Source organism: Protomyctophum parallelum, assembly GCF_964188405.1.
Source record: "Protomyctophum parallelum genome assembly, chromosome: 9".
Classification (NCBI taxonomy): Eukaryota; Metazoa; Chordata; class Actinopteri; order Myctophiformes; family Myctophidae; genus Protomyctophum; species Protomyctophum parallelum.
The window spans coordinates 26,123,465-26,148,138 of NC_139706.1; the positions used below are offsets into that span (position 1 = coordinate 26,123,465).

Genomic DNA, 24,674 nt, shown 5'->3' on the forward strand with positions numbered 1-24,674 from the left:
ATAATGTAGTTACACATGGCTCATAGCACTGGATCCTTGTCAATTTCACAAATTGCTTTTTGTATCCAAGCAAGTCAAGGTGTGTGTGTGTGTGTGTGTGTGTGTGTGTGTGTGTGTGTGTGTGTGTGTGTGTGTGTGTGTGTGTGTGTGTGTGTGTGTGTGTGTGTGTGTGTGTGTGTGTGTGTGTGTGTGTGTGTGTGTGTGTGTGTGTGTGTGTGTGTGTGTGTGTGTGTGTGTGTGTGTGTGTCAAAAAGGGAAGCGTTGAGAAGATTTGACAGACTAAACACATACCAGATTTGCACGTTTGTGAGTTACCATTAGTCATAAATCCATCCCAGGGTCAGACTGTGTTGTTTGTGCATGGCACAGTTCAGGGAACTCGGATCTGACAGCAGAACGGTTCCTTTTTCTGTCATTGCCATGGCAACATGTCATTAAACCCCCGTAAGTTGCATTCGATTTGATTCGCAAACCTGTCTTTTCCACATCAGTGGAAAGATGTGCTACAGTGTTTTGGTGCCTGATGCAGGGTCAGTTACAAATGGGTAAGGCTTTCAGAATGTATATAGCCAGCAGTGTTATTGACAGTTTGTGGGGGGCCAGGCCTTGAAGCTGTGTGTGTGTGTGTGTGTGTGTGTGTGTGTGTGTGTGTGTGTGTGTGTTCTGTTAATTGACTGTGACTCTCAACAAATTGTTCTGTAAATTACACAGTCATACAATGTATAAATTTGGTTAAGTGCAGTATGTGTGATTTAAGACGATGGCCCGGTTGCGTAAATACCTGCCCCCCCGCCTGCCTCTGTTTGCCCCCCCTTCGCCCGGCCTACTAGTAGAAAGTAATTGGGTGCCAGAAAAAACAGATTCTGTCAGCCAGCTCGGTAGCATGCACGCATCGTATGCCCCAAGGCAATGCCAACACCGAGCAATATTTCCCACCACGGAGCAAAGACCGGCAGTGTTGGTAGGCCAATCAGAAGCAGGCGGCAGCTGGTCTTACGCAACCGGGCCGCAATTTTAAATCACGTGTGCAGAATATCTGGGCTGACTGTTTTGAGACCTAGAGGCATAGAAAACACAATGTAAGACAATGTAATATAGGTTTACTACATTTAGCTATTTGATTGTGAACTGTGGCTGGGCAATTAACCGAAAATATATCAAACCGATATTTAGAGCAATTAACCGACTTTTTTTCTTTTTCATTTTGTTATTTCTTGTATATAAATTAATCAACAGATATTCGAATAGATCTTTTACAATCTGAATTTCTGTCTGATTAACCACAGCCCTGTATTTAGCTCACGTGTCAACACACACGTCAACTCACATTGTGAGATTGTAGATCCGCCATTTTCACTTAAAAAACATTTTAATGACCTTTTTTTGTATTCAGACAGCCAGCAATGAGTAAAATACTCCCAATTCAATTCTGCATTCAAAGAAGTTCCTAGAAGCTTTGTCATTGGTCGAAATAACTAACCAATCAGGAAGTAGACAGGCAAATCGACCAATGACAAAGCTTCTAGGAAAATCTTTGAATGCAGATTGCGGCCCCTAGATGTCACAGAGACTAAATATTTATGGGAGCGTTTTACCCATTGCTGGCAGTCTGAATACACAAAAAAGGTCATTATTTTGACATATTATTGCTTATATTATATTATTGCTATATATTATAGCTTTAATGGTAAGCGAAGCTAAATTTAGAAATAATATTGATATAGATTTGAAGTCATATCAAGCCAGCCCTAACACGGACTTCTATTTTATACAATATCCTACAGAACACATCATTTCAGAATTCCTGCTATACCTGGGAGCCACTGCTATGTTTGTGTTGTCATTGCAGAAGGAGACGACATGAAATTTGACCCCTTTGGAACATCAGCCATCAGCAGCCTGTCCAGTTATGACTGGCGAGACAGAGATGAATGTCTGCCTTATGAAGCCAGGAAACCACAGGGCCTAGACGGGGCCAGTCTCTCCTCTTTAGTCCCCGGTCACGAGATGGAACCGTCTTTTGGCAGCACAGAGAATATCACCAGCAGCCAAACGGCGGCCTTCCCCACAGAGGACAGTTCATCGACAGATGACAAGTTTGAAGCCTTTGCTGACTTTGGCTCCGTTGGCGAGCCAGCCATGGTTGATGACAACAACGATGACTTTGGAGACTTTGCGAGCACGGTCTCCTCTGAGAAGTCAGACTCGCCAGCCGCTACCTTGGATGCTGGCTCCGAGGGCAATCCGGGCGAGCCCTCGGATGAGTTTGGAGCCTTCCATGGTGATAAGGCAAAGTTTGGCAAATCGGACTTCCTCAAGGCCAGCTGTCAGACCAAGGTCAAGTCCAGCGAGGAAATGATAAAGAATGAACTGGCAACATTTGACTTGTCTGTTCAAGGTGAGTCACAGTCAAAATATCAGGTAAAATGCTTACAGCTGTCTTCTCTCACTATGTTTGTTGTTTGAATCTACATCACATCCACTTTAGTTTTTTACCTAGTCTGAGTCCTTGGCCCCAATTGTCTCATCCACCGCCTCTGACGTACGTTTGTGTGTAGTTGGACTGACTGACAGTAGATGGCAGTGTTGTGGTTACAGTCATGCTCCGCAGGGCAGGCTGCTGAGATGGACTAGCACAGGTCAATCATTGCATGATCCCAAATTAACTGCATCCACTTCAATGATGATAATTTTTTAGCTGCTGGTGATATATTTCACATATTACTTTATTAGCATTTCCTCCAATGTGAGAAAGCTAATTTTGCACTGGGTGTAATTTGTGAGAGGGCTCTTCTGTGTTCCCTCTCTTCCCATTGGGTTTGTAATCTGATCAGGCTGGGGTTGTGCCCCCCCACCCACCACAACCAATTAGGGGCTGTCACGCTGCGTGGGGTCGATGATGCATGTTTCATATGGGGAAGATGACCTGACTGTCCAGCACACACACTGCTAGTTACTATGGAGCATCAACTGCTGTATACCTGTGTGTACAATTATTCTTATGAATTATTCATACCTGTGCCACTCTTTTGTACATAATAATTCTTGTTTGTTGTAAATTGAGCACTCCACTGTCCTCGTCTGTGAGGACTTAGTCACCACAGAATGGTTGGGGAGGGAAGTAGCTACGTGATGGGAAGCCAACATTTCATATCTGAAATGCGTTGCCATTATAGGCTCCTGGAAATGGCCATTAATATGTGTTTGATTCTCGCAGACGTTCTTGTTACCTCGGTAATCCCTCACCCCCCTTTGTCCTGGTCTCAGGTTCCCACAAGCGCAGTCACAGTCTTGGGGAGAAGGAGATTGGACGCTCGCCGCCGTCGCCAGCCCCCGAGCAGCCCTTCAGAGACCGCTCCAACACCCTGAGCGAGAAGCCTGCCTTGCCCGTAATCAGAGACAAGTACAAGGACCTGACCGGAGAGGTGGAGGTGAGGAGGGCTCCGTCACAGCTGTTCTTTTAACTTTTCACGGCCATTAGACACCAGATGTTCTGCACATGGCATCGGTGATGACGATGTCTGTGTGCTCTAATGGCTGTAGATGATGACAGAAACGTCATAATCCCGCTCAAACGTTGAGCGGGTTGGTTAACTTCAAATTTTGCTTGTGTGTTCACTTGAATGACTTGTCTGACCTGCTGTTGTTTCAGGAGAGTGAACGCTATGCATACGAGTGGCAGAGGTGTCTGGAGAGCGCTCTGGAGGTGTGTTTCTGTTTTTTTTTTACCCATGTTGAGTTTAGGGTTCAGTTCAAGTTCAAGTTCAGTTCAAGTCTTCATTTCAGTGACGTGCAGGTTAGTGTCACTCTTATGGCAAGCAGGCTAAGATTACCAGTTAAAGTTTTGTGGGTTGGGAGGCGATAGATTTCAGTGGATGCCAGTGTCGCGAGTGGGAGTGGTAACTGTTAAGACATTGTGTGGTGTGGATGGGTGAGTTCAGGATTTAAAAAACAGTCCCAATCATTTCTCTAAAGATTATTGTTGTTAGTAGTACTAGTAGTACCATCATCATTATTATGATCATCATATGTTACTCATGACAGTATCTGTGTCCACCTGTCTATCGATGTTAAGGTCATCACCAAAGCCAACAACACCCTGAATGCTATCAGCAGCTCCTCTGTTTGCACAGAGGTCATCCAATCTGCTCAGGGCATGGAATACCTGCTAGGTGAGAGATACACTCCACAAACACAGCTCTGCAGATGGCACAGCCTTATCTGTAGGATGCTAGGAACAAGAGAAAACTCGCACTCGCCATCATGCATACAGTACGCTAGCATGTGGACATACTGTGCAACTATGTACAGCTTTGTGTATACACACTGCACCCCTTTGTTTTGTGACATCAGGTCCAGCATGTTTGATATTGTGTCAGGGCCAGGGTACTACCTCAGGGTATCGTACTGGGTCCTCTGTTATTCACCATCTGTAAGACATCTTGGTTACAAATGCACATTTCCATTTCTATGTTACTGTTATTTACTCCTGTTGCGCCACTCTTGCTCAGTCCTTAGAGTATCTGCAGACTAGAGTGCTTTCAATGTTGTGGAATCACAGGTAGCTTGAAACTTTGTTGCTGAATGCAACAAAGACTAAACTGATGATGTTCTCCAATTCTCCAGGCAGCGGCTTCCCCTTCTAAGATCTTACAGGGAAATCGGTTTTATGTAGTCTCGCAATATCAACCTAGTTATTTTAATTGATGACAATTTAACTTTTGGATGTCCTATTGAAAACCTGGTAAAGACACTTAAACTCTCAAGCTAGGATTTTTCTATAGAAATATAGTGCTTGTGAAGTGAGGGGCACTCTTATCATCGTACATCATCATGACGTAACATGTCGATTTGCTCAGACACATAAATTCTCCATTGTCAATGGGAATTTAACAAGAATACTGATTCACTCACGGGTATTTATTAATTTATAAATCCATCCTCTGTTTGCTTCCGTCATACCTTTGTTAGTACAGTACATTAAACACAAAACCAGTAATGTAGTTACTGGTTTTGTGTTTAATGTACTACGTTCAAGCGACTCTCTGCTACTTGCTGTTCCCAGAGCTCTTACTGAACTTGATAAACAAGATTCCATGTGCGCTGCTACTGCAGCCTGGAGTCACTTGCAGACTGGTCAAAGCTTGAGGACTTGATAACACATACTGTAGGTCTTTTAAAAGTTTACTGTTCGACCTGGCAGATACAATTGGACCCTACCTGTGTGAAACGTGCTTCTCCTGCCGTATGACTGTTTGCACTTGGCAAAAAACGAATTTACGTAGATTTTAGTTTACATAATTGTTGGTTATATTTTATGTTGTGTATGTTTTCAGCTTGTCCTGCTACTTGTCCCAAACAGGGCTCATTTGTATAAGAGATTTCTGATCTCAACGGGATTTTACCTATAAATGTTAAATGCATAAATATTTTTTTTCACACAAAAAAAACTGAGGCCCCTCCAAAAAGTGATTAATTTATTTTCTTTCTTTTTGTGTGTGTTTTTCCCTGGGCAGGTGTGGTGGAAGTGTATCGCGTAATCAGACGGGTGGAGCTGGGCATCAAAGCCACGGCTGTGTGCTCTGAGAAACTCCAGCAGCTGTTGAAAGACATCAGTCGCGTGTGGAACAACCTCATGGGCTTCATGTCCCTGTCCAACCTGGCGGTAAAAAAACAGGACTATCCATCCACAGAGCTATAAACTCTATCCATGCACAGAGCTATAAAGTTCTCCCATTATAACGCAGCCACATGCCAACACGGCCATGCAGAATTTAACACATGCAGCTGTCTTTTCCAGTCCTCCACGAAATGTGGTTACACCCCCCCCCCCCCAATTACTAGTAGTAGAAATACAAATCTACAAATCCATGGTATGCAGAATACATGACAAGGTGGCCTCCTAATTAAGTATGCAATCAGTGAGTTGCACATTACACTGTAAAATGTTAATGTACGGTTAAATGTACGTCATATAGCTTTCAGCCTTTCCGTATGACCGTGTTTGCAAAAGCAGGGACACCAGATGTTGTTTAGATCTGTACATCCATCACCCATGTGCAAACACAAAACTGAGTATAGAGCAGAATTTTGCTTCTGAAATGCCAGCAGATAATACTGGCACAGACGACACACACACAGACACACATACACACACGCACACACATGTCACTTTTTGCTGTAGGCAACTTGTAGTAATTACTATTCTTACAGTAGGAGAGGTGAAAACATGATGTTTCTTAAAAGAGTATGTTTACTAAAGCAATACTGTGTGTGTGTGTGTGTGTGTGTGTGTGTGTGTGTGTGTGTGTGTGTGTGTGTGTGTGTGTGTGTGTGTGTGTGTGTGTGTGTGTGTGTGTGTGTGTGTGTGTGTGTGTGTGTGTGTGTGTGTGTGTGTGCGTGCTCGTGTGTGCACGTGTGCACTCTTTAGCTTGACGAAAGCTCTCTAGACTTCTCGTCTTGTATCCTGAGGCCTAGCATCAAGAATGCCAAGGAATTGGCTTGCGGTGTGTGCCTGCTCAATGTCGACTCTCGCAGCAAGGTTTGTAAACACGTGCTTGTGCATAACCACACTGGGCACGTGCACACACACACAAAACAGCCCATTGTGTCCGTTTTTCTTTTTCAGCCACAGTTCATAAGAAGTAACCCTTTCTCTGGCTTTGAAACATTTTGCAGAACAAAGAAGAAAGCGCTATTGGACGTCTGTTTAAACGAGTAGGAGACCGTGACCTGTCCACTGAATCTCATTTGACTCTTTCCCACCGGGGCCCTTGGGGGGAGGGGATTTCTCCACTTATAGATGGTCATGGGCAGGGGGCCAAAGTGACAGGATTCATTTCTTTCAAGTGCTCCTCTTCCACCACACAGAAGAACAATACCGTGTCTTGACAGAGAGGGAGATGGCAAACATGAACCGATCTCATGCCAGTCCACCAAATCATTTTAGTTACATTAGTATCAATACAGTTTCTACAGTATAATGGTATACAGTATCTGTAACAGTACAGTTGCTACTGTTTAACGGTACAGCTCCTGCAATGTCAGTTTGTCCTGTATAATGGTACTGTTTTTATGGTTCTGATAGATTATAGCAAAGAAATGGGAGACCAAAAACTCTAACTCTGTCAGATGGGAGCAAGATGAGAGGAGCTGTCACTTTGGCCCCTCACACTGGGCTGTTGAATTGTGGGAACGGCACTTATTGGTCAGAGAGGGTCCACATCTTCTGTCATTAAAAAGCGTTCTCTCTCTTTCCGTTGATTCCATCTGTTGGGTACCACTCACCTCACCGCGTCTTGCTAACAGCAGTCCACATCTTCACATTTCACTTGTTTCTGTTCTCATCACCCTCCCTCCACCTCATCATTAACTGTGAATGGGACACATAATATCGGGGGAGAATTGCTACCTGTCAACCCCCGCTTGCTAATAGCATCTCTGTGTTACTGGAGCGGACAGTATACTATGTTCCTGGTCTCTGTGGTTTAATAAAGGCCAAAACGGTTGCTTTCGTTGCGTCTTAACATTCACTCTGCTGTCAAGCCGGAGACAGATGAATGAGCCAGGCAGGATATGCCTGAATGAGAGGCAGACGAGACGAGAGCCTTACAGCAGATGTGCCTCACACATTAGTCAGAGGCTGGGAGAACGGGTGATAATTCTCTCTCTCTGTCCATTTATTTGCCTGTGGCATCATAATAAGCCCCCTTTTAATTATGCATTTGGCAGAGACTCTGGAAAGCATAAATGCCTTGGAGAATGGCATACCCTCTTTGAGAATAATGAAATAAAGGGCAGCCTTTAGTCCCCATATATGGCACTCATGATAATGATGTCCTTCAGAAAATAGGGTGGCGTCTTGCTTTTCAGCCAACCATTCAGCAGATAAGGTCAAGGCCTGCCTTCCGTGTATTAACGGTGAAGTGAAATAATGGAAATACTTGTTTTACTTGAGTATTTTCAAGTACAAAAGACGCTCATGAATATATAGTTGTGTTTTAGGAAGATAAGTAAGAAGAATATTAGGAAGTACACACAGCAAAATGTAGTTGTAACCTTATGGGTACATTTCTTTTGCTTTGAGTTAAGTTTGCGTAACATCATAGTCTCTTGTGTGGGTGTGGTTGTGGGTGGCAGACATACCATTCTGACTGGCTCTGCTCTGGCATATTGAGGCAGGGATGGGCAACAGGCAGCAGGCACCCCATTCCAAGAGGTGCTCTGTGCTAAATGATAAATGCTAATGTGGGTAATTACAGCAAGAAGCCCTGGAAAGGGGTTTCAACAGGATAATTTAGCAATTGTAGCTATTTATATTAATGCCAAATTCTGGGTTAGATTGATTTTTTTCGGTTTTAAATTACTTTTCTGTAACTATTCCAGCAGTGTTAACAGTAATATTATTTAGCTTTGCAGACAAACATGTTAGATCATCAACACACCTGTTGTATTCGGATGATCTGCTGTAAAGTTGCCCATCTCTATTACCAGCATGCTCTTACATTTAATGGAAGTTTCATAGCGGTTTCCTTAACGCTCTTTCTTGCCGTTATAAGCTCTTTCTTGCCCGTGGATTTTGTGGAAAAGGGATGTACTTTTCTCAACTGTCAAACGGTTTCTTAGCTTGCTCCCCACCCTCTATTCTATTGAATAAAGCCAACTGAATTTGAGTATTCAGTTGGCTTTGAGCAGGGATGTGCTTAATATGCTGATACCTCTTGTGCTACTTACAGGCACTGGCTAAAGACAATGACAGGAGGGTGAGGGTAATTATGCATTATTTATTTTCAATGCCTTTGAAGCAGTTTAAAATAAGAACTAGAGTAGTTCCTTTAATTAGACATTCATCTTCTTCAGTCTTCTAGTGTCCTGGAAGTAACATTTTGTATTTTTTATTTTATAACCCAACCCTTAGTTTAGACAGATGGAAAGGTTGTTTCTCCCCCCCCCCCCCCCCCTCCCATGTTTTAAGTACAGCTTGTGTTTATGATGTCATGCATATTAAATTAGCACGTTAAAGAAGACTGTACTGTCAGAAACTGAGCATAAGAAAATGAAGGAGCGAATAGGGCGAAGAGTGAGATGGTAAGAGACGAAGGGAAGGAATCGCAGTGTGTCTTTGTGTAACTAGTAACTACCCTTTCATTCTGTATTCTCCCTGTCCTACATTGCTGGACTTGGCATGTGTAAGTGCCGGTTTAAAGAAAGGAGGAGGATGAAACGCAAAAGAGTTGAGAAAGAAAATTCTTCCTGTGAAATCTGAGTGTATGTGAGAAAATCCACCTTTCACTTAGAGTGAGAAGAGGACTGAAAGCTCTCAACTGTTTAGTATCTGCACTGCACATTATTGTATCTTGGACTGTTGGAGATCAGTGGTGTGTTCTATTTTTTTTTTAAATAAGATCCTCCACGACATGCGCACGTACAGTACAGGCTATATGCTTGTGCGTGGTCAATGGATGAAATGGTTGGCAGATTGTATACGTTTTTTTCCTCTAAAAATATCTGCACAACATAGTACGTATATAACGGTAGGACACACCACTGGTGGACATGCATATCAGAGCTGTCGGGCAGAAACCTTGTATCTCCACAGATTTTTTGGGTCTGATGGGTAAAGGAACTGGTCGGAAATAACATGTTCCTTCCACACGCTACGTCGGGGGAAACTCCCCTGTCGGGTGAAAAGAAGCAGCTTGGACTCCTCATGCATAGAAGGAAGCATGAGGTCAGTCCGCTGTTTTGGACATAATAGGTTTCCACCCGACAGCCATTATATTCAGCCCTTTAATGGTTTGTTCTGGCTTTGCGGTTGTTGTGCTTCACGCATGTCGGTGCCTCTCCCTTCGGTGTGGGTGGGAGGCTGTGATTCATGACTCATTTCCCCCTCATAGCTTCATCTCCAGTATTTCACCAGGGATGCAAACTCAGAAACCGGCATAATACACACAATAGCATCTCCTTGTCACGAATGCAGGGCTACAGCTTTGGCCATTGAAAACACAGACTCGCTGCACTCCTGTGATCAGATGACCCAAAGTACAAATTTTGCAACCAGCCATATAATGCATATTCAGATGGTCTGTGGGAGAGAGCCAATCAAGGTGTCACAATGGGCTAAACATTGTCGCATGTACAGTCGTATTGATTTATGCTGAACATGACTCCAAACTAATTTCAAAAGAGCAGCTTTGACTCCTGCTTAACATAGAGGTTATGTGTCATTCTCAAACATATGGTATTTGTCTCATTCAAGTGTGTGTGTGCGTGTGTGTGTGTGCGTGCGTGCGTGCGCGCACACACACACACACACACACACACACACACACACACACACTCTAACCATTTATGTCCACAAAGGAGAGGCATACAAGGACAAATAAGTATAGGTGCAAAATCATGGCATGTGCTTTCAAGGTACAATAGGCATGTCACTCAGTACTCTACGAGTATAAGTAACAACGTCTCCGCCATATATGACGTCTGCCAATTATAGCAGAGACACCACAATACCTTTCCAGCCTTTTTGCCTCCTTTTTAGACATCCCAAGATGTTGGAACCCTCTTTGTTGGAACCCTCTAAATTGGAAGACCAATTTAAATCTGATTAAATGCCCAGTCAGTAGTACAGTACACCATGGGGGGCCTTAATGTCTTGGGTGCCTTTTTATATTATATAAATATCAGAGCTGACTGTCAGCCGTGACTGCTCAAACTCTGGCTGGATGGGCAGGGAAGCTCATCTTGAGTCAGACATCCTTTTCTTTTTCTTTTATCACATCCAAGTAAGCATCATTAAGAATTGGTGCTTTATTAATTGCAAGATGCTTTGTAAAGAAAACCAACAGAGGGTTATGATTAGAGATGTCCCGATACTGTATCGGTATGAGAAAAGTATCGGATTGGCCCTTATTTGGTCATATTGGGTCATATCGGTATCTGAAAATATGCCAGTCTAACCAGCGATCCAACACAGGGGTAAGGGGTTGACACTATGGCAGGTAAATAAAGTGTTGGGGCATGTGGAGTTTGCTTTCGAGTTAACCAAACTGCAAGTGCACATTTGAGTGGGGAGTCTGCTATAAACACAACACGAGATATATATATATATATATATGTATGTATGTATGTATATATATATATATATATATATATATATATATATATATATATATATATATATATATATATATATAGCTCGATAGCTATAAACACTATTCCCTGTCAGTGGACTTCAAAATAAGATATTTTTTATTTATTTTATTATTATATATATCATTCTCTGGTATTCGGTATCGGTTAACACAGAAATTGTGTTATCGAGATCGGATCGGAAGTGAAAAAAGTGTATCGGGACATCCCTAGTTATGATGTAGGAGCCATTTTCACTGCCCTACACCTACAGTAACCAGGAAATCTACCTCTTACCATTACAGTACCACCAGAACCATGATGCGTTGAAGGATAAGATCGTGCTCCCATTTGCTGTGCACGCGCCACATATCTGTTCCTTTTGTGTGCATAAAGGGATTTGTGGACTTTACAAAATAAAAGGTCCCTCTTTAATATTTCAACCCTCCTTTGGCCCTTCCAACAGGCGTTCAACTCGGAGACGGACAACTTTAAGCTGCTATACGGGGGCCACCAGTACCACGCGAGCTGTGCCAATTTCTGGATTAACTGTGTGGAGCCCAAACCCCCTGGCCTCATACTGCCTGACCTGCTCTGAGCTGTGGCTGCAGTTACCATGGCAACAAGCACAGGGGTAATCAACACTGGATAGGCTCTCAACCTTGGGGTGGAGAGGCAGCACACTGAAGGTCCGCACAGGATCCCTCCTTATTTATTTGTCTTTTATTCCCTGAACTCTCCTAGTGCTGGATTTGAGGCTGCATTCAACAGATCGGGCTGGTAGTTTGTTCAAAATCCATTTAAATCCGTTGAATCTATTTCCATAAGCCTGCCGTGTAAATATATTACACATTTACACTGTTTATGGTGGCATTCTGGATATTAATATCATTAAATGGGTCTTGTGTCTCTGTATTTGCACATGTTGGACAGCAAGTCAAACTATTTGAGCTGTGCAATGTTACTATATTATGTAATGACCCATGAAGGAACCATGAGTTGAATGAAAAGCAAAGCCATCTTTAGCTTTTCTTTGTAACTTCACTTGCTTTTTCTTTTTAAAATCTATTTAAAACTTGATGTTTTTATTCTCAAATGTCTTTCTCATCTTATTCAAACAAAGTTGTTTGAATTATATACCTATTACCTAATGTTAAACTGATTTCCTTTGATGGTTGGTCTGGTTGGCTAATACTGTAGATTGTCCATAATCGTTACCATTATAAAAACTGAAATATTCAGTCCCTTATTGCTGTGCTGATGTGATGCAGATACTGTATATCTACTATTTTATGTATGAAGTGACACCCTCTGCATTGAAGATTGTTTGCACTGTTTGACGAGTTTCTTGAATATTTTTAGTAGTAAATTAGTAGTAAAAAGTAAATTATTTGGGTGAGAATTTTGGAAAAAGTGATATTGGGAATTGAAGGGAATAATAAATTAAAAAAAGTTTTTTTTTTTGCTATGCTGATGTGTATACTAGCACTGATCCTGATGTTTTTGTAGATCCAAATTTGGAATGAAGTCTCCACCTGTGATTCTAAATCACAGTTGTAGCAGCACTTTGTGTCAATAACGAAATGTGAAGTGAAATGTAAATAAATGATGTAAAAAAATGTTTTGTCTGCATGTTGAGTATTGTAGTATTCACAGTAGTGTATGTTGTAAGATAAAGGTGACAAGAGATTTCAGTATGAGTTATTGTGGATTTCCATGTACCGGTAAATGTATACAGTACATCGCAGAACTGAAAAAAGCAGCAATAATTTGTGTGCTTCTCAAGACAGACACTGGGCTGTTGCATTCCTAATGCTGATCTCACTGGTCTTAAATGGAGCTAGATTGTTAATTTGTTGCATTGTCTCTGTCAAGTGATTTATCCCAGCCAGGTCAGAAAGGCCTCATCTCTTATCATTTTGTGACGAAATGTTATACATTTCTTTTGACACAGCTACTGAAAATTGAAATTTCATGGATCCATGGAAGCAGTCTCGGTGATTATTCTCGCTCGTGTTAAGGTTTGTTCTCCGACATCCATTTTTATCTGTTACCATTCTCTGAATTCAAGTGAACATCCTGCAGAAGATGTGTTCCTCTCCTTGCTTGCTGAGTGTCAATTACTGAATATAAGACTGTGATTTGACAGGCAGGCGGTCTCTTCCCTCCATCCTCCCTTCCCTGTCATCGTCATGCTTGTGTGACTCATGATCATCCTGGGGAAGAAGCCAGATTGAAGTATACTAGTGTGCTGTAAATCGACTACTCTTAGGCCCTGAGGTATCTCATTGTCATCACACCATGAATGGATTGAAACTCTTTTTACGCAAATACAGTGTCTTTTTTTATGTTTTTTTTTTTTGTGGCTTTCACCTTTAAGTTATATATTTTATGGAGGGACAGACAGTAGGCTGACAGGAAATGGGGGGATGACATGGCACACTGCCAGACTGGATTACCAGCCAAGGTGCCTGGACCGCTGAGCCACGGCCCAGAGCAAGTATGTAATTTAGCAGGCTTATTGGATCACATTTTCTTGAAGCAGGGATTTTAGGACAGGAATTCATGTCTTATTACAGTATTTTCTGAATTTCACAGACGCAATGGAATATACAGTAGATTAACTTTAGTATCTGATCTACTGTTATCGGAGGGTATAGTTCTGACAAGATGTACTGTACATTACTCTTCATGTGACCACCGCGCTCTGACTGTAGGTGCGCTACCCGTTCAAAACATCAAAATAACGTTAGTGGGTCGCACACACCAAGACTTTTCATCAGTGTCACACTGATGAAGGCTGGATAGCCGAAACGTTTGTCCCTGTTCAAATATGAAAGAAACAATTTGAACTGAAGTCTTGGTGTGTGCGACCCAAGACGTACTGTACAATATCTACTTCTCACTTTGATCATTAATCCAAAAATCAACGTTTTTGGCTGGGGACCCCCGGAAATGCTTTGGCCATGAACCAGATGAAACATACCATACTGCTTCAGTCTCCATCAGTCTATTCAGACACCTGGGTGTGGACAGATGGGGCACCAATCATTACACCAGATTTTTTTTCTTTTTCAATCAGTCATTCAAGTGCTCACAGAGAAAGATGGACACATTTCACATGGCTAAAATAAATTCTCTCATTCCCCCATGGTCGAACTCCTTTACTGTGAAAATACAATAGATTCTCTGTTAGATATGTGTGAGACAAGTATTGACCCAAAGGCAAGTTTATTGTCTATATTGTAGCACTTCATACAATATATTCCTCTTTCTTAGCTCTTCATTTTATCCTTGTCTTTGAGCATCTATTGATTATTGTGTGAGGCTGCTGTTTCAGTGTCAATAGTCATCAGTTAACAGTGGCACTGCCTTCAGTGGCTGTTACCAAGGTTACCATATTTCCATTTGCTGTCAGTGTCGTTTGGCCATACAAAGTGGTTCTTCACCTTCACCCAGTCATTTGTTACTATGACAATGTCTGCAGGAGGGTTCCACCTTGTATAAAAAAATACATATTTAAAAATATATATTTAGTTTACTGTATAGATAGATACGTATACTGTAAGAGAAATAGAGTTCTGTCCATATTGCAGTGATCCATTTTTCACTGTTTGCAAAGCATTTGGAATACTTTTGTGGAGAAGCTAGGTTCACAAAAGCACTTGTTTTGTAACTTAAAATGAAGTGGTGGGGACTGGGAGTAGAATCTCAGGGAGTTTGACCCCTTCACACTCTTCACAAATTTTGAAATGCCCAGTTGCCCACCAGATTTTCAGTTACATGCCCATCCTGCTGAAAAGATGATGCTTAGGACCACTTCACCACTTTTCAACATCTCTTCATATAATTGGTCCTCATTAATGTTCATGATAAAATACCACGATTTCTTTTACTCTGTCTGTGTCTCATAGGAGGTCTGTGGGCAGTTCAGAAACCCGTTCACCAGTGACATCATCGTTAGTCACATATTTTTATAAACAAGATATATTTTTAAATAGATTTGTATTATCGTGAGAACGATGCCTTCCATTATCGCATTGCAACTTTTCAGGAATAGAAAGCCTGCTTGGATTCCCCATCGATGATGTCACTGGTGGACGGGTTTCTGAACCGCCCACAGCCCTCCTATGGGACACAGACCGAGTAGAAAAAATTGTGGTATTTTATCATGAACATTAGTGAGGACCTATTATGAAAAGTGGTGACGTGGTAAGTACAGTAATGACACCTCCAAGTTCATCAGAGCACTTTGTTCTGCATGCTCTACACCAACAATGAATGAATACCAGCCTATGATGCTGCCTCTGATGTGGAGGATGATGTCAATGGCTCGGCTCACTGCTTTAGTGATTAAAAAAAGACCCATCTGAAGTGAGTGGTACTGCACTGTATTTGGAATTACTGTACTGTGCTATACTGTACTGTTCTTTGTAGTACTGTACTTCGTAGTACTGTACTGTACTATACTTCGTTGTACTGTATTGTACTTTACTGTACTCTACTTTGTAGTACTGTACTGTTCTTCGTAGTACTTACTGTACTTTGTAGTACTGTACTGTGCTGTTCTTTGTAGTACTGTACTGTACTTGCACGGCAACACGTTGTGTGCTTGTAGGTCTGAGAAATTAACGCTATTTCCGTGCTTGGACGGACCCAGCCAGGGACACACATTGCTCAAAGTCAAAAATGAAATTGTGGTGCCACTAAGGGATGTTTACTTTTAGAGCTCGGCTATGCCCTCAAAATCAAATGCATAATACTCACATTAACTCACACTGGAACAGAGGGAAAGCAGGAGGAAGTAGAGGGAGATTTCATCGATTTGGAAAATAAATGGTGGAAAGTTTGGCCCATTGTGGTAGGCCTGTCTGTGGGTAATTGTATTTACTGTGTAGACACAGATTTAACGGCACAAGATAAAGCACTCATCGTCTGCTGTATTCCCTGCTGCTCTGTAGCCACCCTAAATGAAAATGAATGATATGACATCTGAAGACAATGTTTGGAACAATGTTGTTTTTTTGCTGTAAGAAGCGATGTAGCCACATTGTGTTAAAAGATTATTATTGATTATTGTCCCCACACATTTTACTGTGTGGGGTTAAACATATTGCGTTACCATTATGGCGATACATGTTTTCAATTAGACAAAACATAGACTTAACAACTGATAATATATTTTATTTTTTTAATCAAATTTGAACACAAACAGTGGCATCTGAAATCAAGCATAAGCTTACAGTTTATGCCTAGAACAAAGACTTGATTCTCCCCTGCTACAGCCAAGCCCCCCCACCCCACCCAAAAAAAGCTATTCATTAAACTCTTCAAAACCACAACTGGTGAACGGTTTACCCATAGAAGACATCGTTACTTGTATGTATTATCTCACTGTACTGCTCTTTCTAGATCTAGAACCTCACATTACTTGAAACAAGGCAAAAAACTGTAGGATACAGAAACCATGTTAGTTCTTCCAAGCATCTACTCTGTATCATAGTGTTGTTGATGTGCTGGAGGAGGTTGACATATTTTCTTGAACAGCAGCACCATTTCACAATCCATTACAGTGTAGTATCGTCACATGACTGCACAGTTCATAACCCACTATTCGTTACCCTCCATACAGTCCAGTAAAACATTTTTAGTTAATATATATTTTATATATTTTTCTTCTGTACACTTATAAGTATCTTAAATGCTACCATGGATTGAGAGCATTACTTGCTGCCCATCACATCAAAGTTAACCGCAAAACTGGCACAATACCATCACATGACATCACGTCAAGAAAAGGACTTTAGTCACGCCTTCACAGAGTACTCGTATCCTCTGTAGTCCAATGGAAAGTCAAGCCAGGGAATGCACAGCAGCTGTCACTACTCTAGTGGTACAGTATGTGGCATCGCTTGTGGTCCTGTCATTCCTTTGGGCGTCAGGAATCTGGTCTTGAAAGGCCTTGATCCCTCTCAGAGATAACGGGTTGGTATCATAGACAACCAATGTGTCTTGATTATTTAGGCTCCTACCATCTAAATGCTCCAGGATTAATTAAGTAAGCTTCACATACACAGACACTCACACGCATCTCACTGTAGCCTCTCTGGCTGTGGGTACATGCACAGACCTGCAGCCCAAAGAAAACAGGATTAAAATGCAACAGAGGTGATCATCATCTCCTCTCATTTGACTCCTCCATCCGACTCCCTGTTGACCAGGGCCTTTCTCACAGGCCCCAGTAGGGAGCGAGGGTCCTGCGGTCTCTCGCATAGACATCAGGTATGACCCCATAAGGTGTCTGAATCATCTTAACAGAGTTTCTGCCAAACAGCTTTCTCTCATACTCAATGAGCTGGCCCCAGAAGCCACCGTTGGGCCTGATGACGGGGCGCCGGGCTTTGATCCAGGCATGAGCCTCGGCCAGAGACACGCGGTGGTACTTCATCAGATAGGCCAGACACAGGGAGGCCGACCGGCTCACCCCTGCTGCACAATGCACCAGCACGGCCCCCCGCTTACGGCCCACGCTGTGTATCTTATCGGCCACGCTGTCGAAATACAAGGAGAGGGGAGAGTGGGGCATGTCTGCCAGCGGGACCTTGACATACTCCACATGGGGCCAGTTGAAGTTGGGTAGCTCGATGGTGGCGTTGACCACACAGGTGATTCCCTTGGACAGGAGCAGGCTGCGGTTGGATGCTACGTTGCCTCTGCTCAAGAAAAGGTTGGGGGTGATCTGTGCAATGCCCCCCAGCAGACTGCCACTCTCCGCCAGAAGCCTCGGGACAGCCGTGGGCACTACAGAGCTGCGGTGGTGATGGTGGTGGTGGAAAAAGCTCTGGCTGCGAGAACCCATTGAAGAGTTGATTGGGCTGGAATGCTACAGAATAAGCAACGAGAAGAAAACTGGGAGATTCTTAGTGGCTTGAGGACATCTCCAGATATACCTGAAACACACAAACGGACAGATCTAAATATCATACATACAACGATGAAGGAAAAAACCCTGCCTCAGTGTTATGGTGTTCACACTAGCGCCAACAAAGCCTACAATACATTTTCAATGAAAGCCAATGACATGAAGCTACAAAGTGGCGCTGAATGACGATTGTCACAAATCAAAATTGACTTCTGTATTAGAGTTTAGTGGGCCTAGGCTGCCCCTCAGGTGGGTAGCATGTACAGAAAATAATATTTCACCAGCTGCTTTACACCTGTACAACCATGATAAAACAGATTTTGATTCTGATTCTAGATGGGAATTGAGACCCCACCCAGCTACCCATGGGGTGTATAGAAAGTTTCAGGGGGTGCTGTTCTCTGCAGGCTCCTGCCCTATGGGCCTCATGTCTCGGAAAGGCTTACTTGACTACTACTGTGTAATTCACAATGCCATCAAAGGACTTTTGTATTTCTTTATAACGTACAGGGAATGAAATCAGAAGAGAATCTGCCATTAAGACACACTGGACCCACCGCATACTGATCTGCCTCCCTTTACCATAATGAGCTCAGATCCCCTGGGGGCATACACACACACACACACACACACACACACACACACACACACACACACACACACACACACACACACACACACACACAGCACAGCTTGCACCCATTCGTTCCGCAACGTCTGATCAGTAAGTGCAGACTATTTGTTTTTATATTTGGTAGCCTAGGGGACATACCCACAGACTGGTTTTAGAGGTCTTCAAGAACTTGGGGTGCCCAAAAAGGAGGCACAAAGGCTGGCAAAATATTGTGCTGTCTCGGCTCCAATTGGCACCCGCCACATATGTTACCCATTAAATACTGAGTGACATGCCCACTTTGCAGGCGCGTCAACTCCGGGGGTGCGTGGTAGCTTGTGCACCCACTGGCAAAATAATAAGCAAATATGCACCCACTGAAATGAAGACTGAATATCGCCTCCCCCTAGTCACGTAGTCAAACACCTTTAGGGGGGTGGGGGGCGCTTGAGCGAAGAGGTGTTGGGCGAACAGGTATTCATTCAAATGCTAATAAGGTGGCTTTTGTTCTGCTGCCAGGTAGAGAGTATAAATGTTGCATACAGTACAGTACAGGCTTTACTTCCATTTGACTACTATGATGAAGCCACCTCAAGCCAAGAAGATATTCGTCCAGTCCATGCTACAATTCGGCTGGGGGGGGGATCACTCACTGACGTTATAAAAAGATAACGCCCCTGCTACTTTGTGAATGTAACCTTACTCCACCTGTGTATCTATAACACACACACACACACACACACACACACACACACACACACACACACACACACACACACACACACACACACACCGTGCGTGCGTGCATTCTATATATGTACATAGGTATTCATTTACAACAGCAACCTGGGAGAGTAAACACATGTGGCTTGGGAAAGTTGCACATGTCTTTTTAGCCTTCCTACTGGTAATGGCATTGAAGTATGGATAACCAGCTGTTCCTTGAAATATGGTAATTGACAAATACAAGTTTTAAAAACATGCTGATAGTAGTGGAACTTTTCACATCTGCTAATAATAACACAAGCATATCTTTTCCTCACAAGTGGGGAACGTTATGACGCAACGACATTTTATTTGCATTTTGTGAAATTAAATGCTATTACAGCGTGAATGCTGGAAACATATTTGAATGCATCTGGTATTGGTAGTGCACCAAAAGATGAGCCAACTCTTTACTTGCTGCAGCAACTGCCCTCGGTAGCACTATGCTGGCCATAACATCAGAGAGATGGGGACGATAACAGAATAATCCCTGGCCCGTTCCAAAGTGCTGATGTGCCACAGCATTGGCTTTGCTGAGATTTGCTCCGTCCACATGGCTATTTATACCCTGTGGGCATGGCTGAGGCTGCTGAGAGAGGAGGAGATGAGCTAGGGGAGTTGTGCCAAGGCTACCAGTCCACCACACACAGAAACATCTACTGTACCGTATGCTGGCAGAGATACTGCAGCTCACTTTCAAACATTTACTCTCAAATTAATTCCGTAAAACCAACATTGTGAATAAATTATAGGGTTCAGAAGGGACAACAACATTAGAGTGCAGTACTGAGTACAGTATTGCATCTCAGGACCACCGGAGGGTGACATGATTGCGTCCTTTCTCAATTTAGTGAGTTTATTAAAGGATGCAGGCTAATTGCATCACTGAAACAGTTCCCCACCTGTTGGCCGGGGATGACTGGTGTGCCGCGAGGGTATTGCAAGTGCAATAATTGGCAAAAGAACTAAGATTAATGAGAATATAACATTAATAATGTTAGAAAATGTCATGGATTATTTTTTTATGTTGAAAAAAACAAAACAAGTTTTCAATAGTTTTCAAGTTATGTTAGTTTCATTGATCCAAAATTGCACATTGCCCAATCATCTGACCACTTAACATTGAATGGAATGGAACCTGAATGCTTTTGAGATTGATTCAGAAAAGGTTAAGAACCACTGACTTGAGTAAAATACCTTCACTGCTTCAGTGCTTACTGTATAGACTTCTGCTGTTCTGTTCCTAGATTCTAGGCCTAGAAGACATACCAACTGCCTCGATGCAGCCACATTTACGTCATGCACTTTCCCTCCACTTTACTGAAATGCAGACCCACTAATCAGTGTGGATGTCTGACTGTCAACAGGTGGCCCCACCTGTTGACAGTTGATAGATTCCCCCAATTCTCGTCATGTCTGCTCGTCTCTCTCTGTGGGGAGATTCCACGGGAGTCCAGTTCCACCTCTGCTATCATGGAAACGTGAGCCAGCTGCAGAGAAACTGGAGTGACCGGACGTCTGCCTCCATTCCAACACTAGAGGTGGGACCTGGATACCCGATCTGAGTAGTTAGTAGCTCATTCCTTATTGACACGCCACAAAGCATATTTGAAAACACGGAAACACTGATCAGCAAGAGGCTGCCTGCAGTGCCTGACTATACATGCATGCTCTGTTTGCTTAGTGGCTCTTAGTGCTTGTAGATCGTCTATTTCTTATATATTATTTCGTCATGTGGCTGTGGCAGCCAAGTCTATATGGACTTTTTACTGAACAAGTTCTTCTGTACAAACTTTCTGGCCAAGTCAATGGCAAATTACATTTACTATGACGTAATTGGGTGCCACAGTGGGTCCACAGTGGGACCCACAGGTTGAGAACCACTGATTACGGAAAAGTGGTTGAAGATGGGTGGATGGGTGGATGGATGGATGGAGGAGCCAAGGAGCAATGAGAATACTGTGCTTTTCACAAGACAGCAGCGTTCTTCAACTATACAGCTATAGTTATCCCAGCTATCCCTCTCATGACTAAGGAAGAGATAAACTAACTCTACATGACATGGACACTTTTGTGGATGCCGTAGTGGATTCATAATGCCTTTGCAATGTGGATGCCAAATTCAACATGAGGAGGCCTGTTTTGACATCAACCATTAAAAGGTCTGACACCTTCTTGCAATTATGAGTGATACTGTGTGTGTGTGTGTGTGTGTGTGTGTGTGTGTGTGTGTGTGTATATATATATATATATATATATATATATATATACACAATATACAATATACAAAATATACAAAAATTAATATGTATATATATATATATATATATATATATATATATATATATATATATACATACATATTAATTTACAACAGCAGCCTGTGAGAGTATAAACATGTGTCTTGGGAGAGTTGCACATTTTTTAACCTTCCTACTGGTAATGGCATTGAAGTATGGATAACCAGTTCCTTGAAATATTCCTAGAAATTGATTTGACACAAGAGCCATGCATGCCTGCTCAGCAGTGTTGCCATGTCTGTATTATAAGCGACTTTTGGCTTATTTTTCTGTAAAGTTGCTTAATTGTTTACACAGTTTTTTTTTATGTAAAATTCTCCATATTCGTTAGGAAGCTTTTGAGGCACAAAGGAATGGAAAGCAGTGCAATAGGAATAATCTTGTAATTTAACCCAAACGTGACAAAGTCATGTCATGTATATATGTGCCTGCATGCGTGCAGAATGTAATTGGCTCCACATGAGTGTATTGTCATTGTTATTTGTACACCATTGTGTGTGGGAAGAAAATCACACCCGTGTGAACCGAGTGGTGAAACTCCCCCCCCCCCCTCTCTCTCTCTCTCTCTCTCTCTCTCTCTCTCTCATTAGCAGGCAACAGTGCAGCACTGTCTCTCTCTCTCTGTTTCTGCATGGCACAACAGCGCCCCTACTGGTACTCATTATACTGGTGCTCATTAACCACACATAGGTTAACCACACAGGATATTGCTGTCACATACGTTAACCAGACATACGGACATTGCTGTTCCTTGGAGTGCAAAAAGGGGGGAAAAGAGACCTAGGGGTTTGGTGCCTGTAGTGTCGAGACCCCTGCACCCCCCACTCACGCATGTTATTAAGCAAAGCTCAATTTGCGCATAACCGGGTCAGCTGACTTTTAAAGGGAATGACACCTGCCACGTTGATTGGGTTGATGCAGGTGACCCCAAAACACACCTTGACTAATTCGCATTGAGAGCAAAGTACCGCATGCAAAATAGCAAAATGACATTGGTCACACCTCCATCTCTTAAATTATGACATCACATCATAGCGGACAATTTGACACTCAAAATGGAGCCCAGAGTATTCAAAGTATTCTTACTGACCAGTGCGTGGGGAGATACAAAAATCTTGTTCTTTGGTTGACTTGATCACAGGAAGGATTTGCCTCTATATGGAATGGTAGGTAGCCTAATTTAATATTTTCTTGTAACATTGTCAATTTGTCACCAACTTAATAGGTTATTATAACCTACAGCTATAAGCCTATACTCATAGCGGCTATAATGACTTTTCAACTAAGCACGCGCAACTCGTAGCCTTCAAGCTATAGGGATGATGTCCGTCTGTCCAAGTTCACAATCGAAATTGGACGGTGGTACAGGCTATACGGAATTAATTAGCATACTGAGAAGCTATAATATTTACATCAAATGCCATCGATGAGACTTGATTTTCCCAATATCATTTATTTGACTTAACCTAATGCAAAACAATGCACCTTCGAAAGAAGATTATTTTATTATTATATATAATCAAATATAGAGCTAGCTACAATAGATGCAACTAAGTCTACATCAAATGCAAGGACATCATGTCTCAACCATAGACTGTAAAAGGTCTCAACTTACCAAACCACGCTCACTTCAGGTTGTGATTTTCAAAGCGAGTTTGACGCACGCACCAATCCGGTGGGCATGTGTTGGCTGCTGGAGGTAGGAGGACAGCTGCCTAGGCTATCTATCGGCGGATAAAATACACAATAAAAGAGCTCCGGAGAATACACTGTGGCACATAACGAAATATAAACGCCAACAGGCTACAATGAACGCGCCATCGATATGTCCACGCTGCGTAGTAGGCTACGATCACAGACACAGAGTCGGCGTGCAGTGCAGGACACTGTTCGATGCTACTGAGGTGGTGTGACACTGTGTGTGTGTGTGTGTGTGTGTGTGTGTGTGTGTGTGTGTGTGTGTGTGTGTGGTGGGGGGGGGGGGGGGGGGGGGGGTATCAAGCGCCTCCCCACTGCTCAACGCAACAGCTAGAGATGCTATACTTCTACACTGTCACTGCCTGTCAGTGCCTGAGTGGTGAGTGCCTGTCTGCCTCTGTGTAGGCCTACACATAGGCTACTGAGTCACAAGATTTTTTTCCTTTTCTTTTTTCCTCTTTGATTTTGATTGATTGATTGATTGAAATATTTATTAACAGTTTGTAGAATTTACAGTACATTTTAAGCACAAACTCAATACAAAGACTGTCAACTGTGAGTGGACGACCCAATTAAGCATTACACTTGTTTACAACAGGGTCCACATTGTTCAATTCATCAAAACATTTAAAGACGTACAAACATTTAGAGACATACAAATAGACATTTCTATGTAGCTAAAGTACAGAACAGGAATTCATCATATGGGAAGCAAAAAAGGGAAAAGATACAATATACAGTGAGGGAAAATGGGGGGTGGGGGGGGTGGGGGGATTCAGATTTTACAGAGGCCAGTTTCGAATTGCAGCCATCCGTAGGTGCCCTTTGAGAGCGGTTTTGAAGGAGTCAAGGGATTCACATGTCTTAATGACTGTTGGTAGGGCGTTCCACATTTTGGTGGCATAGGAGCGAAAAGAATTTAGTCCCTTGTTTGTGCCGAATCTGGGTTGTACATGGTTTGTTGCACTCCCTCTGGTGTTGTGGGTGTGGACTTCGTTTACATTAAGGAAGTATTTAGACAGGTACATGGGTATCTTGGTGGTGTATCGAATCTTGTGGACCAGACCCATTGCAAGATGCTGTACTCTGTCGTCGACCCTAAGCCATCCCAGCCTGTCAAAGTGGGCAGGGGTGAGGTGGGTTCGGGGGGTGAGGCCAAGTAGGAGCCTGACCAGTTTGTTTTGGGAGGTCTGGAGCCTTGTTTTAAGGGCCTTTGAGGTGCTGTGGTACCAAGAGGTGGATG

At 42.7% G+C, this 24,674-nt stretch overlaps 2 protein-coding genes across 6 annotated transcripts in view; one reads left to right on the top strand and one right to left on the bottom strand.

Annotated features, from left to right (window-relative positions):
* The window catches only part of synrg (synergin, gamma), a 40,027-nt gene extending 27,273 nt beyond the window's left edge, over positions 1–12,754 (top strand). For 4 of the 5 annotated variants that reach the window (XM_083773036.1, XM_083773038.1, XM_083773039.1 and 1 more), the window contains 9 exons: positions 1,850–2,398; positions 3,268–3,431; positions 3,653–3,706; positions 4,076–4,172; positions 5,517–5,665; positions 6,431–6,541; positions 6,679–6,717; positions 8,736–8,768; positions 11,600–12,754. In XM_083773036.1, the coding sequence (XP_083629162.1) occupies positions 1,850–2,398; positions 3,268–3,431; positions 3,653–3,706; positions 4,076–4,172; positions 5,517–5,665; positions 6,431–6,541; positions 6,679–6,717; positions 8,736–8,768; positions 11,600–11,731 (1,328 nt within the window). In that variant the 3' untranslated portion in view covers positions 11,732–12,754. The remainder of the gene's footprint in view (positions 1–1,849; positions 2,399–3,267; positions 3,432–3,652; positions 3,707–4,075; positions 4,173–5,516; positions 5,666–6,430; positions 6,542–6,678; positions 6,718–8,735; positions 8,769–11,599) is intronic. The other variant, XM_083773037.1, reaches the window with a different exon arrangement.
* Positions 12,755–16,359: 3,605 nt separating this feature from the next.
* dusp14 (dual specificity phosphatase 14) lies at positions 16,360–23,639 on the bottom strand. Its single transcript, XM_083772726.1, has 2 exons — positions 23,349–23,639; positions 16,360–18,083 (listed from the first exon to the last, which is right to left on the bottom strand). The coding sequence occupies exon 2, from the start codon at positions 17,990–17,992 to the stop codon at positions 17,363–17,365; it is 630 nt and encodes a 209-aa protein (XP_083628852.1). The 5' UTR covers positions 17,993–18,083; positions 23,349–23,639; the 3' UTR covers positions 16,360–17,362.
* Between the last annotated feature and the right edge of the window lie 1,035 nt (positions 23,640–24,674).